Source organism: Rhineura floridana, chromosome 11 (genome assembly GCF_030035675.1).
Source record: "Rhineura floridana isolate rRhiFlo1 chromosome 11, rRhiFlo1.hap2, whole genome shotgun sequence".
NCBI lineage: Eukaryota > Metazoa > Chordata > Lepidosauria > Squamata > Rhineuridae > Rhineura > Rhineura floridana.
In genome coordinates this window covers 38,106,067-38,130,907 of record NC_084490.1, presented here as the reverse complement: position 1 = coordinate 38,130,907, position 24,841 = coordinate 38,106,067, and the positions used below count along the sequence as shown (strand labels likewise).

General features: G+C 45.6%; 1 protein-coding gene across 2 annotated transcripts in view; it reads left to right on the top strand.

Annotated features, from left to right (window-relative positions):
• Window positions 1-24,841, top strand: part of TRIM28 (tripartite motif containing 28) — a 34,938-nt gene that overhangs the window by 7,093 nt on the left and 3,004 nt on the right. Inside the window, exons 2-17 of one of the 2 annotated variants that reach the window (XM_061590098.1) lie at window positions 4,847-4,959; window positions 5,125-5,257; window positions 5,634-5,769; window positions 6,400-6,516; window positions 7,506-7,620; window positions 8,007-8,153; window positions 8,500-8,614; window positions 10,619-10,749; window positions 11,072-11,209; window positions 11,471-11,501; window positions 11,863-11,905; window positions 13,283-13,526; window positions 15,892-16,202; window positions 17,684-17,804; window positions 22,135-22,209; window positions 23,012-23,146. In XM_061590098.1, coding sequence (XP_061446082.1) covers window positions 4,847-4,959; window positions 5,125-5,257; window positions 5,634-5,769; window positions 6,400-6,516; window positions 7,506-7,620; window positions 8,007-8,153; window positions 8,500-8,614; window positions 10,619-10,749; window positions 11,072-11,209; window positions 11,471-11,501; window positions 11,863-11,905; window positions 13,283-13,526; window positions 15,892-16,202; window positions 17,684-17,804; window positions 22,135-22,209; window positions 23,012-23,146 — 2,105 coding nt within the window. The remainder of the gene's footprint in view (window positions 1-4,846; window positions 4,960-5,124; window positions 5,258-5,633; window positions 5,770-6,399; window positions 6,517-7,505; window positions 7,621-8,006; window positions 8,154-8,499; window positions 8,615-10,618; window positions 10,750-11,071; window positions 11,210-11,470; window positions 11,502-11,862; window positions 11,906-13,282; window positions 13,527-15,891; window positions 16,203-17,683; window positions 17,805-22,134; window positions 22,210-23,011; window positions 23,147-24,841) is intronic. The other variant, XM_061590099.1, reaches the window with a different exon arrangement.

Sequence of the window (24,841 nt, the reverse complement as noted above, 5' to 3'; positions counted from 1 at the left end):
TACTCATCCTGAAGGTTCAGGATAGATTGTAACACTAATTCAAGACAAGACTTGGATAATGGTAGTTGGTAGGCCTTATAACTGTAAGGGAGGATCTTGGCCGTCTACAGGTAATTTAGGCTGCAGTCCTATAGATGGGGAAGAAATCCCATTTGGACTTAATGTGGCTTGTGTTAAAAGGTTTACAGCCCAAAGGCTCCTCTGAATTCATACTTGGTGCTTTGTGTTGCCTTGGTGACAGGGATGCCTTTGAACAGCAGTGTATTTAGGGGTCCTGTGAAGGCAGCTGATGCAGAGGAACTTGGTCCACCTCTAGTAGGGATTGGTGTCTGTGCCTGTCTTACCACTACTCACTTGGAAGCTGCATTACCTTGCAGTCTCCCTCCCCCCCCTTTTTCTTTCCTCACCTTGTTCTGTAGAGGTATTCCTCCTGATGGCGTCCTCCCCTGTTCGCTTGGGGAACGCACAGATGTGCCTCCTGATCTTCAGGTGTGCAACAATAAAAGTGGTAAACCGAGGCTTCTTTATGTCACCTCTTGGTGGGGCAGCTCTATTCGTGGGACTGTCTCCTGAGCCAAGCAGGACACCTTTCCTGAACTACATTCAGCAGAACAAGCCTCTGAATGGTAGAAGATGGTGGGCGGAATTGCAGCATAATCTGTAGGCATGCTTCTTTACAAAGTTTAAATCAGATGCCTCCTTGTTCAAAGATTCCTTCAGAAATTGGAGTTGAGACTTACAGGAGAGATCCTTAGATTTCCATCTCAAAAGTTTAAGGGTCAGGCTCCATGAGGGGATTGCTATCAGATGGTAGCATTAATATGTTCCAAGTACCTTCCCCTCTTTTTCTACTCCCCCCCCCAAGCCAAATTTTTGCCTGCCCTGAAGAACGTGAACTGTCCCTGGCTGTATCAGGCAGATACAGTAGGGCCCCGCTTATACGGCGGGTTCCGTTCTGGACCCCCGCCGTAAAGCGGAACCCCATTGACTTTAATGGGGCGCGTTGCGTGAAAATGCTGCAGAAGTGGCAAAATCGGCTTTAAAAGAGAGGAGGAAAGTCGCTGCATTAGCGGAACGCCAGGAAGCGGAGCGCCAGGAAGCAGGGCCCTACTGTACCTTTGGGAAGCTCTCCTGTTAGATGTTCCTAGAATCTGTTTGGAGGTAGACTGCATCTGCACAGAGGTTCCATTTAAACAGTGGCTAATAACTGTTGGTAAGCTGTGTTCCCTGCATCAGTGTAAATCAGCCTTTCCCAACCAGTGTGCCTCCAGATGTTGTTGGACCACAACTCCCATCAGCCTCATCCAGCATTGCCAATGGTCAGGAAATATGGGAGTTGTGGTCCAACAACATCTGGAGGCACACTGGTTGGGAAAGGCTGGTGTAAATAATGAAAAAAACGACTAAACTAATCCCCATTATCAACTTTTGTGGTAATGCTAAGCTGGCTGATTAAAGGTTCTCATAGTAGCTTCCCTTAAAAGAGAATTGTGTTCATACCAACTTTGCTAACACTAGGCAAAGAATATACTTAATGATAATCCTATTTATGATGGTTCTTGGAGAGAAGATCCTTACTGGGGTGCAGGGTTAAAACTAGCCAAAAGCATATTTCTTTATTATATTAGCTTGTATACTGTTTGCTAGCAGGGCTGTGGAGTTGGTACGTCAAACCTTTGACTCTGGCTTTTCTATTTTTCTACTGTCTGACTCAAACTTTGACTCCTTCATAAATGGCAAATGTATTAAAATATTTATTTCGAAGCCGGAGTTGGAGTTGGTACACTTCTACCGACTCCACCCAAAATTGCTTCCGACTCCACGACTCCGACTCCACAGCCCTGTTTGGTAGAGCCCGTGGGTATGATCATCTGCCATTATCTTCTCGCTGGTGCTACTGTTTGTATACATGGAATAAGTGCAAACCGGTACAGTTGAGTTTGTATAAGTTGTGAGGAAAATGTAGGTGATTAAATTGGTGTTTTTGGAATCTTGGGCTAGTTAGTGACTGGGCTTGTGGCTTGCTTGCTGTCCTAATTGTAACAATTCCAAAGAGGAAGAAAGACGGAAGACATCGGAAAAAGCCAATGTAGCTACACGGAAGACTGGTGGAGGAGGTAAAAGTAAAAAAGAACATGTATAAAGAATGGAAGGAAGGACGCATCACCAAGGAAGAGTACCGACGAGCGGCTCGGGCTTGCAGGAATAGCGTAAGGAAAGCTAAAACCCAGAATGAGCTGAGGCTGGCGAGGGAAGCGAGGAACAACAAAAAGGGGTTTTTCAGATATGTTCGAAGCAAGAGAAAGACCAAGGAAACGGTGGGACTGCTGCTCAGTGAGGATGGCAAAATGTTGACAGATAACAAGGAAAAGGCAGAACTGCTCAACACCTATTTTGCCTCCATTTTCTCCCAAAAAGGGAACAGTGTGCAACCTTGCATCAGTAGCAATCTCAGTAAGGGGTCGGGATTGCAGTTCAAGATTGATAAGGAGATAGGGAATACCTAGTTAACCTAAATGAGTTCAGATCTCCAGGGCCTGATGAACTGCATCCCAGAGTATTGAAGGAACTTGCGGATGTACTCTCGGAACCTCTTGCCATCATCTTTGAGAAATCCTGGAGAACGGGAGAGGTGCCGGAGGATTGGAGACGGCCAAATGTCGTCCCGCTCTTTAAAAAGGGTAAAAAAGAAGATCCGGAGAATTACAGGCCGGTCAGTCTGACTTCAATACCGGGAAAGATATTAGAACGGATAATAAAAGAGTCCATTGGCAACTATCTAGATGACAATGCTGTGATTAGAAGGAGCCAGCATGGGTTTGTCAAGAAAAAATCCTGTCAAACTAATCTCATCTCTTTTTTTGATGGGGTCACTAGCTTAGTAGATGGTGGAAATGCTGTAGATGTCATCTATCTAGATTTCAGCAAAACGTTTGACAAAGTCCCCCACGACCTTTTGATTAGCAAACTAGTCAAATGCGGACTACATGGAAATACTGTCAGGTGGATTCACAACTGGTTGGAAAACAGTACTCAAAGAGTGGTCGTCGGTGGCTCTGCTTCGGACTGGAAGGAGGTCTCGAGTGGAGTGCCACAGGGTTCTGTCCTGGGGCCGATACTCTTCAACATTTTTATCAATGACTTAGATGATGGGGTGGAGGGAAGCCTTATGAAGTTTGCGGATGATACGAAACTGGGAGGGATAGCTAACACAATGGAAGACAGGAATAAAATCCAAAGGGACCTGGATAGACTAGAAAATTGGGCTGAAATTAATAAAATGAAATTCAATAAAGACAAATGCAAGATTCTGCATTTAGGCCACAAAAACAAAATGCACGGGTACGGGATGGGAAATACCCGGCTTAGCAGTAGTGTGTGCGAGAAGGACCTTGGAATTGTAGTGGATTGCAAGTTGAACATGACCCAGCAGTGTGATGCTGCGGCAAAAAAGGCAAACGCGGTTTTGGGCTGCTTAAACAGAGCTATAGTTTCCAGGTCGAGGGAAGTAATAGTCCCACTATATTCTGCATTAGTCAGGCCTCATCTGGAATCCTGCGTTCAGTTCTGGGTGCCTCATTTTAAGAAAGATATAGACAAGTTAGAGCGGGTTCAGAAGAGGGTGACGAGGATGATAGCTGGTATGGAGAACAAGTCTTATGAGGAAAGGTTGAAGGAACTTGGCATGTTCAGTCTGGTGAAGAGAAGGCTGAGGGGTGACATGATTGCGCTCTTTAAGTACCTGAAGGGCTGTCACATAGAGGAGGGTACAGATTTGTTCTCTGCTGCCCCAGAGGGTAGGACTAGGTCTAATGGTTTTAAGTTGCAGGAGCGTAGATTCAGATTGGACATTAGAAGGAACTTCTTGACAGTAAGGGCGGTTCAGCAATGGAACCGACTGCCTAGGGAGGTGGTGGGATCCCCTTCGCTGGATGTCTTCAAGCAGAGGCTGGACAGCTATCTGCGGGAGATGCTCTAGCTGTGGATTTCCTGCTGTGAGCAGGGGGTTGGACTCGATGGCCTACAAGGCCCCTTCCAACTCTATGATTCTATAAGCCCTTGCTTATAAAGGGCTTAATGTAGTAAGTGCTGTACACGGAACAGGATGCTCCTCCTTCACAGGTTCATAATCTAAAAAGGGACAAAAGAGGGTAGGGTAAAGGAAGAAAGCAAGCCCAGGCACTGCTTTTTTAAAAATTTTGAGTTCTTAATATGACAAGCTGGAATGGAAACTGTTGGCTGAGTCTTACAAGTGAGCTGATGGAGTGAGCCCTGCTGTCCCATTTTGCCCTCTGCAGCCGTTTGTAAAACAAGTGTATCGGTTTATAACTTTGTGAAATTGAGGGAAACTAAAAGGCATTAGCAGGGGATTTGGTGTGTGTGTGTCCCTTTTTATGTTGGAGTGATGGCTGCTGACCTGGCAAGGCAGAATGAATCATGGGAGCAGTTGAGAAGCATTGATTTTGTGTCAGTGTAGCTTCTCTCCATCTGCAAAGCTCCTTACCTTGAAATGGCTACACAAATATGGCCAACAGCTTAAACCTGTAGAGGAAGCAGGTTCTGCCCTGAGCTGCATGTTACTTATTCATGAATTGCATTTTACATGTGTGTCAAAGCAATTTACAAACACATCGTAAAAAAGCTTAAAATCATTTTTAAAACAATACACACATACCCCCCGGATAGATGTTAATTTTGTATTATGTTTAAACCTGAGGCAGAGACCTTTCCATCCAGCTGCAAAAGCTTCTCGAAACGAAAAAGGTCTTCCGTTTTTCTGGAAAGTACAGATAGAGGGGCTCCTGTGGCTCTTGTCTGATGTTCCCCCATGTCCTTCTCTTTACAGTAGTCGACTGTCCAGTGTGCAAGCACCAATGTTACTTAAAAGACATAGTGGAGAACTACTTCCTGAGGGATGGTGGCACAGAGTCTCTTGCGGATGCCAGAGATGCTAACCAGGTAGTGGAGTCTCCTGGAATAAGATCTTCTTACTCCAGCATTGCTTTGCTTGGTCTCTGTATGTGCCTTGGCTGTTTCCATCTCTCTGGGGGTGGGGGAAGGCAAAGGAGATAAGAAATACCTGCTTGTTCTTGGTTAATTAACCGTGTGCCTTCTTCCCATCAGTGTTGCACCAGCTGTGAAGATAATGCCCCAGCGACCAGCTTCTGTGTGGAGTGCCAAGAGCCCCTGTGTGAGACTTGTGTGGAGGCTCATCAGAGAGTGAAATACACTAAGGACCACACTGTTCGGTCCACAGGTAAGTGGCCGCCCAGGGAGAACTTATTGTGGAGTGGGCTTCTGATATCTTTGGAACTTGCAGGAAAAACAATCCCGCAGACCTCAGTGACCTACTGGATTTATATGAGGGATAAGGCAGTTTTTCAAGTAGCCTGATCCTGAGCTGTATGGTACCATCACCTTGAACTTCGCCTAGTAGTAGATTGGCAGCCAGTGCAAATCCCCCAAGCAAGGAGCTAACGTGGTACTGGTACTTTGCCCCCACAAGCAATCTAGCCACTGCATTCTACAACTTTTTGACCAACCGCAAAAGTAGCCCCACATAGAGCTCATTGTTGATGTATGTAAGGGGACTACCTTGCAAGGGTAACAGGCTGGCTTCTACTTCTTGCTAGGCTCATCCAAATCTCAGGAGAGAGAGAAGACCGTTTACTGTTCTGTCCACAAGCATGAGCCACTGGTGCTGTTCTGCGACACTTGTGATACCCTCACCTGTCGGGACTGCCAGCTGAATGCACACAAGGATCACCAGTAAGCATTCTTTCAGGCTATATTGGAAATGTATCCGTCAATCTAGAACGATGCAGTCTGTTTTCCTGAGACAAACTATGGAGCTCATTAACCTCTGCCAGCCTTCCCCAACCTGGTGGCCACCACATGCTTTGGACTAGCATCAGCTGTGTCCATTAGCCATGCTGCCTGGGATTGATAAGGGTTGGTAGGTCAAAAACGTCTGGAGCATACCAGGTTGGGGAAGGCGGTTCTGTGCTGCCTCTCTGACTCTTAAGGTGCCAGTCCCATGCCCATCAGTGTCAGTTCCATCAGACTTAGTGGGTTTTACTTCTAAGTAAACATGGGTAGGATTGTGCTTCTCCTATCTTGGATAGGCTTATTTTATCACCCTTTCCTTCTTCTGCTAAATTGGTGTGACAGTAAGTGGAAAAAGCCTGGGTGACGTATGAGAAATACTATACTAGATGTTTTATGATCTAGCATTGCTGTTCCCCCTTCTAGCCTGAGACATTAAGATGCATTAAGCGGTATATAAATTATGTTAAATAAATAAAATAAATACTTCAAGATAAATGCTAGCAGGCTTTTTATGCTAACTTTTAGAGCAGCAGCATTGACACAAAATAACTGAGGCTGTCTTTTCTGCAGGTACCAGTTTTTGGAGGATGCCGTCAAGAACCAACGCAAGATGCTGGCCTCATTGGTCAAGCGCCTGGGAGATAAGCATGCTAATCTCCAGAAATCGACCAAGGAAGTGCGAACCTCGTAAGTGCCCATTTTGCAGAAGACCTGATTCTTAGAGGCCAAAATTGGCATTTGTAAGCCTTGGGGGGTAGTCATCCTTGCTCATCTTGATGTGGTTTTGAGTCACAGGCTTTTCAAAGGATGATAAACAAAATGCGGGTAGTAGAATTGTACAAAACTTCTTGGTTCTCGGGGATTTGTGTAGCCCTTTCTGGAATCTATTTTGCCTTATTTCCTACCAAAGGGTGGCAGTTCTGTACCTTCTAGAGGCCCCCTGAGCTGTTTCTTCCCAATCGTTACTATCCACAAGCGCTCCTTCACGTTGATAACATGGAAGTGAGAGGGTCATGTTACCAGTTGTCTAGGCAGTGGCTTGGTGGCTGCCTTTCTTGCAGATTAGCCCAGCCTTTGTAGCTTGTAGTCCAGAACACCTGGAAGGCACCAACTCCCATCAGCCCCTGCCAGCAGAGTGATGGGAGTTGTAGTGCAAAACACCTGGAGGGCACCAGATTGGCAAAGGCAGGATTAACCATAGATGGCTGTTGTATAGTGGATAATTCCACTATAATGAAGCTTACCTGGGGGCTGGGAAGCCATTCACCATCTCTCAAGCCCCACTTCCTTGGAGGGTGGTTGTGAAGGCCTAAGCTCTTCGGAGGACAGTGAGATTGAAAGTCACTGTCTCTCTTCTCAACTTGAGTAAAACCTGGCCTCTCTGCTGGGGTATCTGTGGTCCTCCAGAAGTTGCTGAACTACCGTTTCCATCAGCCCTGACCATGGCCATGCTGGTTGGGCCTGATGAGAGTTCGGAACCCAACAACATCTGGGCCACAGGTAACCATTTTTACTTTTATTGCAATTACGTGCACCTCATTAGGGACATTTGTTTCCCGTGTGGAAAGAGCCATGGTGGTGTGCTGCTTCATTTCTCCTCCTTTGGGCAGCAGTCCCCGTGTGAACCAGGGAACTCAGTTAAGGAAAGCCATTATATTATTGCCGTAACTCCATAGGATCCGGCAGGTAGCAGATGTGCAGAAGCGAGTGCAGGTGGACGTGAAGATGGCTATCCTGCAAATCATGAAGGAGCTCAATAAGCGGGGCAAAGTGCTGGTCAATGATGCACAGGTGAGACTGGAATGGCAACTCTGGCTATGAGTGTGCATGCTGTAGGGATTCTGCGAAAAGGTGGGAGAGAAAATAGTAATCTTATGCAAATGCCTCCAGTGAAAGACTTGTTAGTCTGCAGCTTTATCTAATCGAGGACAAATCTGTGCTTTTAAAAAAGCAGAATAAAATCTGACTCTTAAAACTAGGCACTGCGCTTGAGGTGACCTTATTGCACAGGCTACCATCACTACAGATCTGCACAGTACAGTCCTTAGTTACAGTTTTCCCAACATGCCAGGTATTGTAAGGCTGGGTGAAGTGGCAGTGGCTGTGATGTTAACTTAATGAGAGAGAAAGTGTTTTGTCTTCTTGTAAGTGTTTTCTCCTCTTCCCCCTCCTTGCAGAAAGTCACTGAAGGTCAGCAGGAGAAGCTGGAGAGGCAGCACTGGGCCATGACAAAGCTCCAGCGCCATCAGGAGCATATCCTGCGCTTTGCCAATTGGGCTCTGGAGAGTGACAACAACACTGCCCTGCTGCTTTCAAAGAAGCTGGTAAGAGCTCTTCTGCCCCTTTCTCACATGCCCTAGAAGGAGGCCGGATGTTGGTGGTGTTGAGAGTTTTCGAGCTGTTACTTGACACTTCTCAAACTTTGGTGGGCTACATTCACTTGAGATGAAGCACTGGAAACCTGCCATGGTTCTGTGTGTGTTGCCAACAAGCTGGCTCCTCCTTTTACAAGTTGGTTAGAATTTTTTTCCGTTCTGGGTATCCAAGTTCAGTGCAGAAGAATGGTGACTGACCTGCTGCAATATACTATATTGATAGCAATGAACGAGCTTTTAATTCTCCCAGGTGCAATTAAGCTTTCTTTCCTTCTCCACCACTCTTCTGCTTCAGATTTACTTCCAGCTGCACAGGGCTCTGAAAATGATAGTAGATCCTGTGGAACCCCATGGAGACATGAAATTACAGTGGGACTTAAATGCCTGGACGAAGAGCGCAGAGACGTTTGGTGAGCAATGGGGGAGTGGAACAATTTTTTTCTTTTGAATTGATTTCCTATCCGCCTTTTAGGGCATATACCCTTCCAGGCAGTTGACAAGAAATGAATAAAAGGCAACAGGGCTAGGCAATGTGTTGCCCTCCAGACATTGTGTGCTAAAATGCCCAGCGGCTGCAGCCCCAGCCCAAGCATGGCCAGGGAAGGAATGGTGGGAGTTGTAGTCTACAACATCTGGAGGGTGTCATGTTTATACCCCTGCAAAATAACATTAAAATTCCAAAATTTAAAATAACCAGTAAAAGCAATTAACATTTAAAATGGTAACAAAAGCAGTTTTTTTTTTTAAAAAGAGCTTCCCATTTGAGGAGCATGTGCTTTGAGAGATGGGTTGAAAATGGAAATGGACTACCTTCAAGTCGATTCTGACTTATGGCGACCCTATGAATAGGGTTTTCATGTTAAGCGGTATTCAGAGGTGGTTTACCATTGCCTTCCTCTGAGGCTGAGAGGGAGTGACTGGCCCAAGGTCACCCAGTGAGCTTCATGGCTGTGTGAGGATTTGAATCCTGGTCTCCCAGGTCACAGATAAATTAAATTTGGGCTTGCTATTTGGAATGGTCTGCAGCTTCATTGGTGAGGGAGAGCACTAATTGTATCATCTCTTGTACCATGTTGATACAGCTGTGTACCAGTGATGTTGACAGCTGGACTGTTTTTGTTCTGCTTTTGCACACATTCCCATAAGGAAATTTCCTGAAAATGATACTTTAACCTGCCAGGTGTGGTCAGTGCTTTAATAGCCTGGGAACGTTCCATGGAAGGAAAGGCAGGGATATAAATATAACAATGTTAATGGGACATGGTTACCAAAAGAACCTCCTTCTCTTTAGACCTTGTAGATAATTATGATCTTTGGAGGCAGCCTTGCTGATGGTGCTGTGACCTGTTAGTCATTTGGCAGCAGTACAAAAGCGGGACCTTCTCTGTGATGGCTCCTATCCTCTGGATTCCCCTACCTTCTTTAATTCATAGATTGTGTAGAGTTGGAAAGGGCTTATAAGGCCATCGAGTCCAACCCCCTGCTCAGTGCAGGAATCCAAATTAAAGCATTTCAGGAGACGCCAGCTGTTGGGCATTTCAAACACTTATTACTGTTTGCTCAGGCTTTCCCAGCCGTTAGGACTGGATCATGAGATTTTTAGTGAAATTGTGATATTTTTTTTTAATTTGAAGTAGTTATAAACTTACATTGTATCTTTGAAAGTTGCTTTGGGATATTTTTAATGGTAAGAAGTATCAAATATCACTAAATAAAGTGAAATACAAAATAAATAAAATACTAAACCTATTTCTCTTTTCAAGAGGGTGGTTTGATTGGGACACAAAGTGGCACCAGGACTACATTTTTCTGCTTGTGGGAAACTGGATACAATTTTTCAGACTCGAAATGTTTAGTCAGCATGGTTTGAACCAGGGCTTCCTGAGCTTGGAAGAATTTGATTCTATTGCCAGGTCTTCTCTAGTTACTCCATCAACTGCAAGTACACTGATGCACTATATTGATATTGGGATGTTGTGCAAGTAGTCTGCATGTTGAGAGTGAGATATCCACAAGCAACAAAGGAAGGAGAGGAAGCCATAGGAAGCATAGGAGTGCAATCTCCGAACTCTGATCTTCTTGCAAATATCAGTGTATTTTCAATATAAAAGTCCTTAGTGGAAAGCGGATTTTTGTGTGCGAGAGAGACAACAGAAAATTCTTGAACAATTCTTTGGTGTGGCATTCAGTAGGTGGTAGGCTTTGTAATGTACAGTGCTGACTAGCATTGTGCCCAGGGATAACAGCATCTGGATATGGCTTTCATGACCTGTATATAGCAGTTGTTATGCCCCTATGCCAGAATGCTGAGCTACATCACTGTTCTGGCCCTATCTCAGCATTCTTGTGTTGAGAATGGTGTAACAAATGCCAGCTCTCAATAAACATAACCTTCCTTTTTCTCCTCTCCCTAGGTCAGATAGTCTCGGAACGGAGTGGTTTGCCAGTGACCCCCAATGCCCAGACTCCCCAACAGAGGGCCAATGCTGCCTCTGCTGCATCGGGAGGAGTAGCAGTCAGGCAGGGCTCTGTTCCTCCTTCTCAGGTACTGGCTCTCCATTGTACCACCTATCTCTCCCATGATTGCCTGTCTCTGTTGATCCAGCAGGCTCAGCTGGTCGGTCCACCTGCATTCTGGGAGTGCCTGGCTCAGTGGCGGGGAGGTGCGTTCATGCATGAAACTGGCACAGTAACAACACTCCATGCATCATCAGTCGTGTCCCTCCTTCCTACAAGTAGATAGTTTGTTGCTGCATGCCTTGGACTAGCCTGCCGTGGCTCCCGTAGTGGTCTATGGTCCACGAAACGATCCATATCATTGGCTTAACACGCAGTTAACGGGCTTCCTGGTCCACCTTTCCATGTAGGGTGTCCAGCAGATGTCTCTGCAGACAAGCATAATGAATAAGGGAGCTCTGCTTCAGCCTGTGCTGCCTTCCAACAGCCAGCGGCAGGCAATCCCCGACTGCTATATCAATGATGCTAGTGCCTCTTCTGCTGGACAGGTGAGCAGGGAAAGACAAGGAAGGAAGGGTCTCTAGATGGAGGAGGGCGCTGTTCCTGGCATTGATTACAGGAGATGGAATGTGTCTTTGCGAGTGCAGATCCCTCCCAAGATGTGACTTTTAAGTTGTAAGCCTGCAGTCTGGGGCCACTGTCTTATACAGGACATATGAAAAGTAATAAATATTGGCAGAAGGTGGTGAGGAAGTAGCTTGGGCTTGTGTTGGGTGTCTTCTTTGATTTCGTGCTCTGTTGTTTTGCAGCCAATGGACATCGGTGATGGCTTTGGTGTAGGTAAGCAACGTGAAGGGAATTCAAGGGGGTGTTCAGAGGGAGGGCAGGTAAAACTTGCCATTGATGGCTGGTGTGGGGAACCTGTGGCCTTCTATATGATGTTAGACAGTCCCTATCAGTTCCAAAAGCATGGTCAGTTGTTGGGAATTATGGAGGTTGTAGTCTTAATATCTGGAAGGTCACAGGTTAGCCACCCCTGCATTTAAGAGAATCCAGGAGGGTTGATATCAGGCAACGGCATTTCCACAGATTTACAGGATTCTTCATTTGGGCCTAGAAGGGTTGGTAGAGTCCGTGGGGACATCTATCCTCCAAAGTGCTTGTTTCCACTCTTGACACTTGTTTCCCCTCACTATAACAGAAGGATCATACTCTGGTGAAGCAAATGTATCTGGAATGAAGAGGTAAGTTTATTCTGTTCCTGTGCTGTCGTGTCTTCCTGAGGTGCTGGGACCCCATTCTGTGCTAGGTCCTTGAGGCTTGCAAACTATAACTTTCAAGCTCCCGTCTTCTCTATACCACTCATGTGTGCCATTTCTGGTATCTGATTCATTTTTCACTGCTAAGAATCTGTGTGTGCCAGGGGAAAAATATATATTTGGCATAGCAAACAGTGTTTGAATCCAGGTTAGTGTTTTGAGGACTCTGTCTTCTGAGCAGGATGTGAGAATAAAATGACATTTGACTTGTTACGTGGTGTTTTGTGCCCCTGAGATGCTTCTCTTGCCACATCCAATTCACTATGGTAAATGCTGGTGACCAAGAAGGCAGATCATCTACAGAAAACACTTAGTATTATAATTTTGATGCATCAGGAAAAATTGCCCTACATAGGAATGAATTTGTGGCTGTGGGTAGCAATGTAAATTCCCTGACACAAAGCTACTTTCTGCATAAGGTCTCATAAGTGACTGCAGATACATATCTCCTTCCTAATCCCTTTTGATTATAAGACATGGCTTCCTTCGCTCTGGAAAATTCCCTTCCCTCCGCTGTTAGATTTGTAAGCTGCTTCGATACCTAGAAAAGAAAAGGGGGGTGGTAACCTAATTTAAAATAGAGATTTTCTATGCATGATCTCTGGCAGTAAGTGGATGAGACAGTCATTGAGGGAGACTCACGCATGCCCCCCTAAGGGTTGGAACAAAGAATTCTTGCTGCGTTAAATAACATAAACTAGGATTCCTTGAAAATAGATGTGAATAATGTTTGGTTTAGGACTAAAACTGAACCAGCAAGACACCCTGTCTGCAAGAGATAGAAGGTATTAAAATCAGATGTGTTGCTGAACCGGGATTTTTGGTGCAAATGAGGGTTTTCATTTGCTCATTCTTGAAACTCATTCAAAAGCAATATTCTATTGATGGAAAGCATGCGTGATTCTGTGTTCTGGCTGCTTGTATCTGCTTGCCTTGAGCTGGACTAGAAGGCTGATGTGTGCCCATTGTCCAACTTCACATAACGCTGTAACAGTTGAATGGGTTGTATTTGCGGCAGTCCTTTAGAAGTAGTCTAGCAGTAAGTGCCAGTGAACAGGGATTAGGTGTTTTGGTAGGAGGGTACTTGTGGAAGACTTTCTGTTCCCTGACCCTTCAAACATCACCCAGAATCCTTGTAATTTCTGAGCTTCAATGTGACTTTCAACTTCAAATCTTGGGCATGGGGGCCAGGAACTTAAATTCCCTACACTTTCCTATCTGCTGCAAGGCTTATGATTTCTGATGCCTGATGTAGAAGTAGGTCTGGTCTTCCACCTAACATGGTCTCCTATTGTGTCTCAGGCCCCGTGGCCAAGATGGAGAGAGTGGTCTTGTGCGCAAAGTGCCCCGTGTCAGTCTGGAGCGGCTGGACGTGGACCTGACATCTGACAATCAGCCACCTGTCTTCAAAGTATTTCCAGGCACCTCCACTGAAGACTTCAATCTCATTGTGATTGAACGTGGGGCTCAGCAAGCTGCAGCTGCTGCCGCCGCTGCCGCCGCCCAGCAAGCAGCAGGGCTGCCAACGGCAGGCACCACAGTGAAGGTGAGAATTAACGCTTTGGGATTTGCCTAAATTTGGGTGAAGTGGTAGGGACTGGTAGCACATGTAGCGATCCTGCTCACCTTTCAAGACTTAAGAATTAAGGCCACAGGGATTCCATGTTTAAGACAAGTTGGTACAGAAGACCTGAGTTTGACATAACTAAAATGTCTGTGCCATAGAGAATTGTGGGCAATATCTTGTATGTATTGCTGGGAAAATTAGACTGTTTATTAGCTGTGGCTGGGCTCATTACCGCCTGAGTGAAGACACTTGTGTTATCGGTTCCAGGCTGGCAACTCAAGGCCACTGGCCTGGGAGCACTGTGAATCTGCACGTAGGCCAGAGTGGGAATATTCCATTATCAGAAAGCCCTCTGATTGGCCATCCAGCCTTTTGGCTGTTGGGATGCTTTTTCTTGTAGATTCTTCCCTCAGTTAGTTGCTCCACCTTATCCTGATCTACCCTGAGGTTACATCTCCCTCATGTGAATCCTGTGGGGTCAGGTTCCTTCCTTTCTTACACTGTGATTTAAATCTGTGATGTGAACTCTCACTATTTTGTATGGGGTGATGGTTATGCCTAGCCCTTGGAAATGTCTGGCTTAGAGGAACTGTTATGCTGCTCATTTAAATGAATTTATTTTCTTTTAATAAAGCTATCTCATTTAATTCCATGTGTGTTCACTGGAGAACAGTGTGGCCCTAAATCCAGTACCTACACCATGAAGATAGGTGCTACTGAGTAATTAGGGTTTTGGCCTGAGGCTGCAGAAGCAGTGAGTGTAAACTTTTGCTTCTTGCAATCTCTGGCCAAGTGTGTTTTCAGGCATTTTTAATTTTCCCTTGGTCCAAGGTGTGAGACTGGAATAAGGGGTGGTGGCAGTCAACTGTCCTTGCAGGGTTGGCATTTAGCTTCTTGTCAGTTCTGGCATGGGTGGCACTGTGGGTGTCTCATTGGGTATTCGGCTTCCCTGAATTTGGGGAATCTGAGTAGCCCGTGACAGAATTGACATTGCACACAGTCAAACCAGATATTACTACGGTACCTAAGGGGTTGAAGTGTGTCTGGAGAAACCTGACCACTGAAGGAGGGGTGCCTGGTGTGGTCTGACTGATGGATCAATGTCTGTATCCTCCTGCAGTCAGTATAGGTTGTAAAATCACAAGGAAGGGGAGTACAATCTACTGGTCTTCAGCCTGCATTAAAGCTTAAAAGGGAATGTCTAGAGTATCATCATTGTTCAGAAAATAGCCTAGACCTCTGAGCCTTTGTCAGCTGGGCAATGGGAGGCAGTATTAGCAAGTCTATCTTGGTAGCTGCAGAGAGGATCCCTGTTTGTTACTCTTTGAGCTGATCAAGGAAAATGTGAAGTACTTTTTGAGTGGAAGAGTGAACATGTGTGCCCCTTGACATGGCCCATCCTTAGAGTGGGGAGGGTGGTGCTCCTGTTCTGTGATCCACGGCAGCAGCAAGTTCTGCAACCCGACTCTGCTGTGGAATGCGGAGAGGGAGCTCCCAGGCATCCCCCAATACAGACAGCGTGGGCTTCAATAAGCCCGCCTGCATGCCCCTACCTCTCCCATCAGTGTGGATGCCATGGGCACTGAGCATGCCTGCCTGCCATCACCCAAGATGGTGGTGGAGACTTCCCTAAGGGGCTGACCCCCTTGCTGCCATCTTGGGTGATGGTAGGCATGCGCACTATGCACCCACGTCATTCACATGATTGAGGTGGTAGGTGGGGCATGCAGGCTTATTGAAGCCTGCGCTGTCTGTATTGCGGGGGTGCGTGGGAGCTCCCTCTTTGTGATCTGCGTCAGGGTTAGCCCCATGCCACCTGTATGGAGGGGTGTGTATTGGGCTATGGCACTGCAGGCCTGGGGCAGGCTGGTGCCCAAGGGCCCAGTCATGCCTGGTGCTGGCCCTGCCCCTCGATATTAATCAAGGGGGTTAAAAACCATGTGCCCCAGGATATCAAATCCAGGCGGTGTCAGTCTAGCCCAATATTGTGAGCTTGGGCTTGCAATGCCTCTTGAGGGTGTGTTCTTCCTCCCACAGAGTTAATTTTTATATACAAAAAGTTTTTTAAAAGTTTTATGCTGAATTGCTTGAAGACTTTTAAATATCAAGCAGTTTAGAAATGCTTTTAAATACATGATAACAGGGCTTAAGGAAGTACCAAGGACTATGCATGAGAGTAGTGCAGGGAGATACTTTTTACAGCATAATAATTTGCTAATTTCATGCCAGCTGGCTTGTGGGCACAATTTATTTTACTCAGTGCACTATTACCGGAGTGCTGTTGCTACTTTTCTCATTGCACTGTGCATCCCTTTTGACTCCCTCTCTGTTCTCCTTCCTCCAGGAGGAGCAAATGGAGGCAGCTATTGATCACCCAGCTTCTGCTGCAGATGTTAAAGATACCAAGCCAATTGTCCTGCCACAGGATGTTCTGCTTCCGGAAGGGTCCTCAGCCCCCCGGCTCATCTCCCCCAGTGGCAGCACCAGCTCTGCTATGGAAATGCAGTCTGTTCACAGCCATGACGGTACAGCCAATGGGGAAGAAGCTGCTTCCTGCAGGGTCTGCCTGAAAGCTGGTGCCGTAGTCATGTGTGACGGCTGCAAGAAGTGTTACCACCTGGATTGCCACCTGCCTGCTCTTCAGGAAGTCCCCGGGTATGGGCTCCCCACTTTCTAAGTGTTGACTCGTGCATCTTGGCATCACTCCTATTGGCTCTGGAAGAGAAAGCAGGGTTTGCAAGTCCGGGATGGTGGTACAATCAAGCCTTACGAAGACTTAGTATAGGGATATCTGTGTCCGATATTGCTATCCTTGTAGCACTGCAGAAAAGAAGCCCACAGCAGCTTCTGCTTGCAGCATCAACTGTTTCCTTTTGTCTCTAATCAGGCAGGTTTCCACAAATCGGCCTGCTTGCCAGGGACGTCTGCCCTGATCAGTATGAGATTCCTCTTCCCTTCTCCCAAGTCAGGTTTCTTATGTCATTCAGGTTTGGAACTGGAAGAAATGCACCTGTTAGTACATGAATACTTCGTATCCCCACCAAAGTCTGGTACAGTTAGAGGACCTGGGCATGGGTGGGTGGAGCACAAATAATGGCTTTGCTACTAAGCCAAGCATTTGAGACGAATCCTGTATCCCTAAGTTGGCTGCATTCAGCCAATTCAGAGTAAGCATTATTGAATCATAGCAAAACATTGACTGTGTAGAGAATTTTCCAAGAGTGTGAAGACATGGAAATTGATAGGAGTCCATGTTTTTTCTTTGGAAATCATCAAATTAATTTCCTTCTCCATGCATATGTTCTGTGGTGAATGGAAACTTGAATATATAGAACCAGTGGGGAACTTCTGGCCCTCCCCAGTGTTGGGCTGCAACAGCCACCATCCCTGAACATATGGGCTAGGGCTGTCGAAACCTGGAGGGGCTCAGGTTGCCCAAATAGTTACAGAACGTCTTTGAATAGTAGACTTCTCACTGAGCCTATAATCTATCTTCAGTTAAATCTCTGAAAAGGTGTGGTGAGGCTTGTTCGGGAACTGTCTGCGTAGCAGAGTGGAACTGTGACTTTTTATCTGTGCACAAAAACTGTTGTAGGAGCTGAAGGTGGTAGCCTCTCAGCAGGGCTGATATTTTCATTATGCTCCATTCAAAAGGTAATGGGTTTACAGCAGGTGTGGGGGAACCTTTGTCCCCCCCCCCAGTTGTTGAACAACAACTCCCATTATCCTTGGCCATTGGTCATGCTTGCTATGAATGGTGTGAGTTGTAATTCAGCAACATCTGGAGGGCCAAATGTTTTTCACTCCTGGTCTACAGCACCCACCCAAACAGAAATAAATATTAAAATTCCACTGCTTAAATGCTTCTGGATAGTGTTTGCAGGATTAATTAGACTTAATTTATATCCTGCCCTTTCAGGATAAAAAACCTTTGAAGGCAGCTTATGAGTAACAACAATGAAAATAAAATCACCAAATAAAAATAACAGTATAGAAGTCATTAGGATGGTCTGTATAGGGTCTGCTTTCTCCATGGCTTTCACACAGTGAGCTATACTGCAACGTTGGGCAACCTTTGCATATATTCACTCTCCCTCTCCCTCCTTCCCTCCCTCCCCCTCTATATGACCCTGCAGCCAGGAATGGAAGTGTCTATTGTGTGAGGCACCCGTGACAGCCATTGAAGAGGATGGAACTGATTTGACTCCTGTCTCCTTAGATGGGGAGCTGAAGATACTCTCAAGTGCTGACCAGCAGGTATGTCTTGTCTGTCCTGCCTTGAGTAGGAAGAGAAACACAGCTTTCTCTAACTCAAGGGGTGGATGATATGGGCAGAGCTCACGTGGTGCTCTGGAGAGTTAAATGTTAAATTAGGATTGACCTGTCTTTTTAAAGGCAGCATAGGGGGCTGGGCAAAGAAGCATCCAGTGTGCAAGGCTGACAATAACCACATATAGGCCCAGGACAGGATGTTAGGAGTGAAAGATTTAATGCAGGGGTAGCCCATGTGGTGCCCATCAGGAATTGCAGGACTACAACTCTTATTATCTCTGATCATTGGCGTTGCTGGCTAAGGGCGATGGGATTTGGAGTCCAACAATATCTAGAGCAGTGGTTCCCAACCTTTGAGTATGGGACCCCCTTTTTAAGCTCAAAAGATTTCATGACCTCCTCCCCCACACTAATTGTAATTTTAGTCTTTGTTAATTGAAAAAATGGTGCGTGGCAAAATCACATCTACAAATACCCCTTTCCATAAAAAGGTCCCTGCAGACAAGGGAGGTGTTGCTTTCTCTTCTCAGTGCAAAGGTCCAATCACATTGGTATATCCCTCCCCCCCACAGTACAGTCCTGTCTCCCAGCTCCAGTGGGTTACAGTGTTGTATCCAGATTCAAATCCCCACCTAGCCATTAAGCCCACTGGGTGACCATGGGCGAGACACAGGCTCTCAGCCTGACCTATCTCACAGGGTTGGTGTAAGGATAAAATGGAAGGTGGGGGGACCATGTGCACCACCTTGAGCACCTTGGAGGAAAGGTAGGATATAAATGCAAGAATAATTAAATACATTTCAGCTGCAGTATGTGGATCTCGGCCAATTGGCTGAGCTTTTAAAAAATAATCATCAAGAAGCAGCAATATGGTGGTGGGGATGCTACATTGTGAAGACAAAAGGGTGGATAGGTTGAGGAGGGGCGTTATTGCTTTTAGGCCATGGGATGATCATAAGGACTAATACCTTGGTTAGCATACACTTGGGGAATGAGAGTGGAGCAGAAGACAGATCAGCGCGCACACACAAACACACCAGCTCCTCCTGCAAGCATCTGCAGGCGTGCATGCATTTGGGCACGTGGTGGGGGGACCCTCAATTGCTGCAGTATCTTTGAGAGAGTTTTGGGGGGTGGAATGTAGGTGGAAGAAAGGGGGGCACTGGCACACACAGCCTCAGAGGTGGGGGGTGAGCAAGTTCTGAGCTTCCTCACTGCTCCTTGGGTCCGTCTGGGCTGATCTGTGCGGCCTTGCAAATAAGAATAATTTTTAAAAGGAGGTGGCAGCAAAGGAGTTAAGAAAGGCAGGCAGGCTGGCTGTCAGGAAGGAAGGAGGAAAGTAGCCTTTTCTTGCAGCCTTGCTGCTTTTTGCTTCATGAAAAGCCCTCTCATCTCATTCTGAGTAAGGACGTCAGCAGTGGCAGTGCGAGGAGATGGGAGTCGGGGTAGTAATCCCCTCTTCTTCCTGGTAGCACCTCCCTCAGCTTCCTTTGGCATCTGCCATGTGTGGTATAGGCAGATGCCTGCCCTTGGCGTGCCTGAAAGATGCGCTAGCGCTTCAGCAAAGCCCCCCCCCCAATTTGGAGCAAGGGGGAGGTGTCATCTGCAGCGACAGTGGAGAGCAGATAGCATCCAAGTAGTGAAGATTTTTTTTTAAAAAGCAATAAATTCATTTCTTTACTGTTCACGGCCCCCTCTGGATTACGTCATGGACCTCAGGTTGGGAACCACTGATCTAGAGGACATTATGTAGCAAATACAGGTGGGATGGATAGTCTGGCCCACCTGTGCATATGTTATACATGCAAGTGTAAAGTTAGCCAGTGGTCAGTAGTGCTTTGCTTCAACATGATTGATACTGCCACCATTAGTACCCTTTGTGCTATTGGTACAGAACTTTATGGACTGGAAGCATACATCTAAACAGCGTAGAAGGCATCTAGTGCTGACAACTCTGGGGGAAGAACTAATTGGTCCAGAGGTAGACAGAAGGATAAAAATTGTGCCTCTTCCAAATCCAACCACCTGGGCTGTGGCATCTGCTCTTGGTCATGCAGTCACATCACAACCTCCACCTGCAGCATCCAGACAAGGTGCACTCTGCCACAGTTATGCTAAGGAACAGGATAAAAAGCCAGCCAACAGTGTAGCAGGTGTGGGAAGTTCTGTTTCAGAGATTACAGCATGATGGAAACATATTCTTTGAAATGGTGTTAATAGGTTGGCAAAAACTATGTAGCATTTGGGGGCGTTATGCTAAACAGTTTTCTTGCAGGTTTATTAATGGGGCCAGAAAATACCCCACACTTTAAATCATAGTTTTTATTTGTAATTGAAAATAAAAACCATAGCTTTTAAAGGACCAGAAATTGTAGTGTTTGTTCAATACCCAAAGGGAAGGGGCAAGTGTTTACTGCTCAGAAAAATTCTACCTTCTCTAAATATGTTTTCTGCCTCTGGGTGTTTGGATATTGTCAAGTATGCTTGTGCTGATATCCCTCACTGAAAATGTTTAAGCCTCTGGAAATAGTGGTAGAATGTTTGCAGAGGAAGGAACCTCAGTCTAATCGTGGAAAGGGGGAACTATAATATAGTGAATCTGGCCAAGGGGCAGAGTAGATGACTAAAGAACAGGAATTTGAAGAAGTGATGGATGGTGAAGATGCATAGAGTAAAAGGAAGGAGGACTGGTGCAAAATCCTACAGATGGCCTATGATCAGAAGAAATGGTGCACTGTTGGCATAAAGGTGGCAGCAAAGGGTTAGAGGGATGGGGCCAGTAAGGTCTGTGGATTGCTAGAGCTACAATCTAGACCAGCCTTTCCCAACCAGTGTGCCTCCAGATGTTGTTGGACCACAACTCCCATCAGCCTCAGCCAGCATTGCCAATGGTCAGGAAAGATGGGAATTGTGATCCAACAACATCTGGAGGCACACTGGTTGGGAAAGGCTGATCTAGACCCATCTTCCCCCAGTGTGGTGCCCTCCAAATTTTTTCAACAGCAACTCCCCCAGCCAGCATGGCCAGCGTTCAGGGATGATTATAGAGTTATGGTCCCAAACACCTTGAGGGCATTAGGGTGAGCCTGGCAGGAAGATGGAGTTCTGCCAGTTGAGATGTCTGTCCTCGTTGCTGTAGTCTTATAACCCTAATAGCCCCAGGAGCAAAGGTGTGCAAGAAGTAGAGGAGCCAGGAGCAGAGTTCCCCACTGACCTGAATTAACCAGCTAATTGCTTAGGCAGAGGCTTTCATTTCGTTTTGTGTTCTCTTGTATATCAATTGGATTCCTCTTTGTTAAAAGGTTTTTCCTGGCCTCCTAAGATAGGCAGTCCAACGATGTCATGTTGCCCCATCACCCCCTTTTCCTGGGATAAAATAAGTATTCTGTATTGTTAATAGAAGAGGACACACAAAACACAGAAGGGAATGGATTGAAAGGGGCAGTTGCTGAGGGCATTGGTGTGCCTTGTATGCTATAGCTGCAGAGTAGTGTTGGGTTTGGGCAACTGGTTGGCCACTGTGAGAACAGGATGCTGGACTAGATGGGCTATTGGCCTGATCAAGCAGGCTGTTCCTATGATGTGGGGAACCCTGGTTCTAGTTCTGCTCAAATATGAACCTTCTGAATGATTTGTTGGATTTTTTTCTCCAAGTTAACACAGGCAAGCATATTGTTTGTTGCTGAATGTGTGAACTGCCTGCTAACTAAGATCCCGAGACTTAACTCTGGTGGTGGTGGTTCATGAGGTACGCTTCACACGTTTCACTCAGTGAAAACCCAATGTTTTACTCAGTCACGAAGAACTGAAATAATGAGAGGACTTGGCAGTAAAGCTGCTCTTCCTTGAATACAAGCTTCCTACCTTGCAAGTGTGGTGTAGTGGTTAAGGTGTTTGACTACGACCTGGGAGACCAGGGTTTGAATCCCCACATAGCCATGAAGCTCGCTGGGTGACCTTGGGCCAGTCACTGCCTCTCAGCCTCAGAGGGAGGCAATAGTAAACCCCCTCTGAATACCGCTTACCATGAAGACCCTATTCATAGGGTCACCATAAGTCAGAATTGAATTGAAGGCAGTACTCACACACACATCTTGCAATATAGTCAGGGACAATCATTTTGTTTTTTGTTCGTCTGTTCCAGACTAAAATGAGGCAGTAATTTTCCTTAACTGTCCATCCTACTGAGGTTTCAAGGAATCTCAGATTAGCTTGTTTTAGTGAAGCTCTTCGGAATGTAACCTGAGACCTCTCCATTCTCTGATGAGACTAGATCTTTCCCCCCTCACCTTGTTTTCTACCTTGTTTCCCACAGAGGTGTGAACAAGTTCTCCTTGAATTACTGTGTTATGAGCCATGCAGGCCTCTTCACCGACTCTCCAATGCCACAGTGAGTCTGTTTTATGTGCAGGAAAGGGAATCTTTGAATATATCTCACCCCAACAGTGCTAACTTAGTTATAAAATGTTAAGAAGTTTCTTGCAAGTATTATCCTTCTCATTATATACCCCCATCCCGGTTCAAAAAAAGGGCCAGACCAATTTTTACTCATATATAACCAAATTGGGGCTCTGCTTTCATAGTTGTAATTGTTTAGTTCTGTTTTCTTCAATGGAGGAGGGTATCCTCGAATAGGTTGCTTCTCATTTGCTCTAAAATGTAGATCTGTGCAGACAATGCTTGCAGCTGCCTTCCATGGCTCAGTTACAATCCTACCTGGCTCCAAGGACACATTGGTGGGAGCTCTACCAAACTTTACAGCTTGCTTGTTTCTATCCACTTCGCTCTTCCATTTCCCTTTAAGGGAAGGAGTTAGGGTGGGAAAAGAGAGGCAATTAATTTTTTTTTAAAAAAATAAGTTGCTTAGTTTGTTGAAAAGGAACACAGATACTGTGGCGGCGAAGTTTCCTATTAAGGCAAGGGAAGAAACAAGTCCAGCATTATAAATGGACTGTCTAGATAGAGGGTCTCTCTGAAGGGGGCTGGGGCAGACTAGTTCCCACCTGCTCTTTAGGAGCCATTGACACAACAGTGTGAGCACCCCTTCCCAAATTACAAGGCAATTTTGCCGGATGTCTTGTGGACTTTTAAAATGCAAGTACTCAGTGTGCCCCTGCGACAGCTTGGAGTGGGGAGCTATATCATTTCATCAGACAGCTTGATTTTTATTTGCATCTCCTTCTGTCCTCCAGGAGGGGCAGAACACCATTGACTTGACCTTGATCAGAGCCAAGCTGCAGCGGAAACTCTCACCGCCTTATGGCTCTCCTGATGAGTTTGCAGATGATGTCTGGAAGATGTTCAGGCAGTTTAACAAGCTGACGGAGGTGAGGCTTTGTCTGGCTCAAAGGGAAGGAGGCTGACCTCGTTTAAGGGGACAGAATGTGGGGCCTGGGAGTACAGTAGCAGTGTCTCCATCCAGCCTGCTACTTGACCCTCCCCATTTCAAAGTTTATTTTGTTCAAAAGAAAATGTCTAATCTATATATACTGAGTTTATTATTTTTATTAAATTGTGTTTATTGAATTCATACCCTAATGTGTACAAGTAAAAAGACAATGAAAGACCAGTAACTCCACGTAAAGCACAATACATTGAAGAACAGGTAAGTAGATAGTATACAGCAAACGAACAGAACATATTTAACAATTAATGTCTCTATATAATATCTGACTATTGGGGTTGAGTGGTACATCCATCACTATTTCCATATGTGAACAAAGGCCACCAAGATTCTAGAAAATTGTCTGCTTATCCTCTTTGTGTCTGTTGTGTTGAGTTGGTTTTTCAAGCAAAGCCAAGTTCCGTACTTTCAGCTGCCAACCATTCATTGAAAAGGGAGAACTGTAATCCTAATGATGGCAGCTATTTCAAGTCTAACCGCTGTTAATAAAAAAAATTATGAGATCTTAACAAAGGAAAGGGTTACTTTATCAACAGTGTTCTTAGTTTTTTTTGGGGGGGGAAGCATTCAACTTGCTGTGTAAACCTATTTTGTTTCGCACCTCCCTTATTTTTATATATCAATATAAGATTTCTTTCCTGCTCTTCACTGTGAGGCCTCAGGGCGGGTTACAACAATAATATAATAATAAAATCAGTTAAAACTGATTACAGTCAAGAGAATACGGTGGATCTTTTATTTCACCTGTCCAAGGCGACGGTAAGGAGGGGTGTCATACGACAACTACATAACGAAGGTACCAGATACACCTTTGGGGGGAGGGAATTCCACAGGTTATGTTGCCACAGAGAATGCCCTTTCTGGGCCATCTGTCCCTCTGAACTTCTGAGGGTAGTGGAATTGCTAAGTGGGCTTCATCTGCCAATCTCAACACTTGAGTCTGTAGGGGATTATGTGAATTCTGAATGGAATCTTAGTCAGCAATCTGCCTGCTGCAGCTTGGACCAGTTGAAGTCTTGAGTTGTCTTCGAGAGCAGCTCCATGTGGAGCATGTTGCAGTAATCAAGTCTGGAAGTTACCAGGGCATGGAGTACACTGGGCAAGTAATCTCTGTTCAAAAGGGGCCATAGTTGCTGAACCAGCCAGAACTGGAAATAGACATTCCTAGCCACTGAGGCCACCTGAGCCTCCAGTGATAAGTGTTGGATTCAGGAGTAGGTAAACCAAGTCAGCTTATTATTTAAGATGGCAACTGTTTAATATACTATTCTGGTTTTGAGATTTTTGTGGATATCAAGGGTAATATCTGTTATAGTCCTACTCTGAATAGAACCATTGAAATTAATGAACCAAAGTTATTCCTGGCCATTAACTTCAATAGATCTACTCTTGAGTAGGACCAGTATTGGCTAGAACCCCTTGTATTTGGCAGAGTACTTTAGGGTTGCACTAAAATTGCCTTCTCCTTGACATCTTGCCATTTAGGTGATTCAGTAAACGTAGTATAGGATCCAAAATTAGATTTGTTTGTAATATTTTATCAGAGGATTGGAATAGGAATACATGGTTTGATACAACTACATCAGTGTATAGTATTTATGTCTATGCTACATTTCCA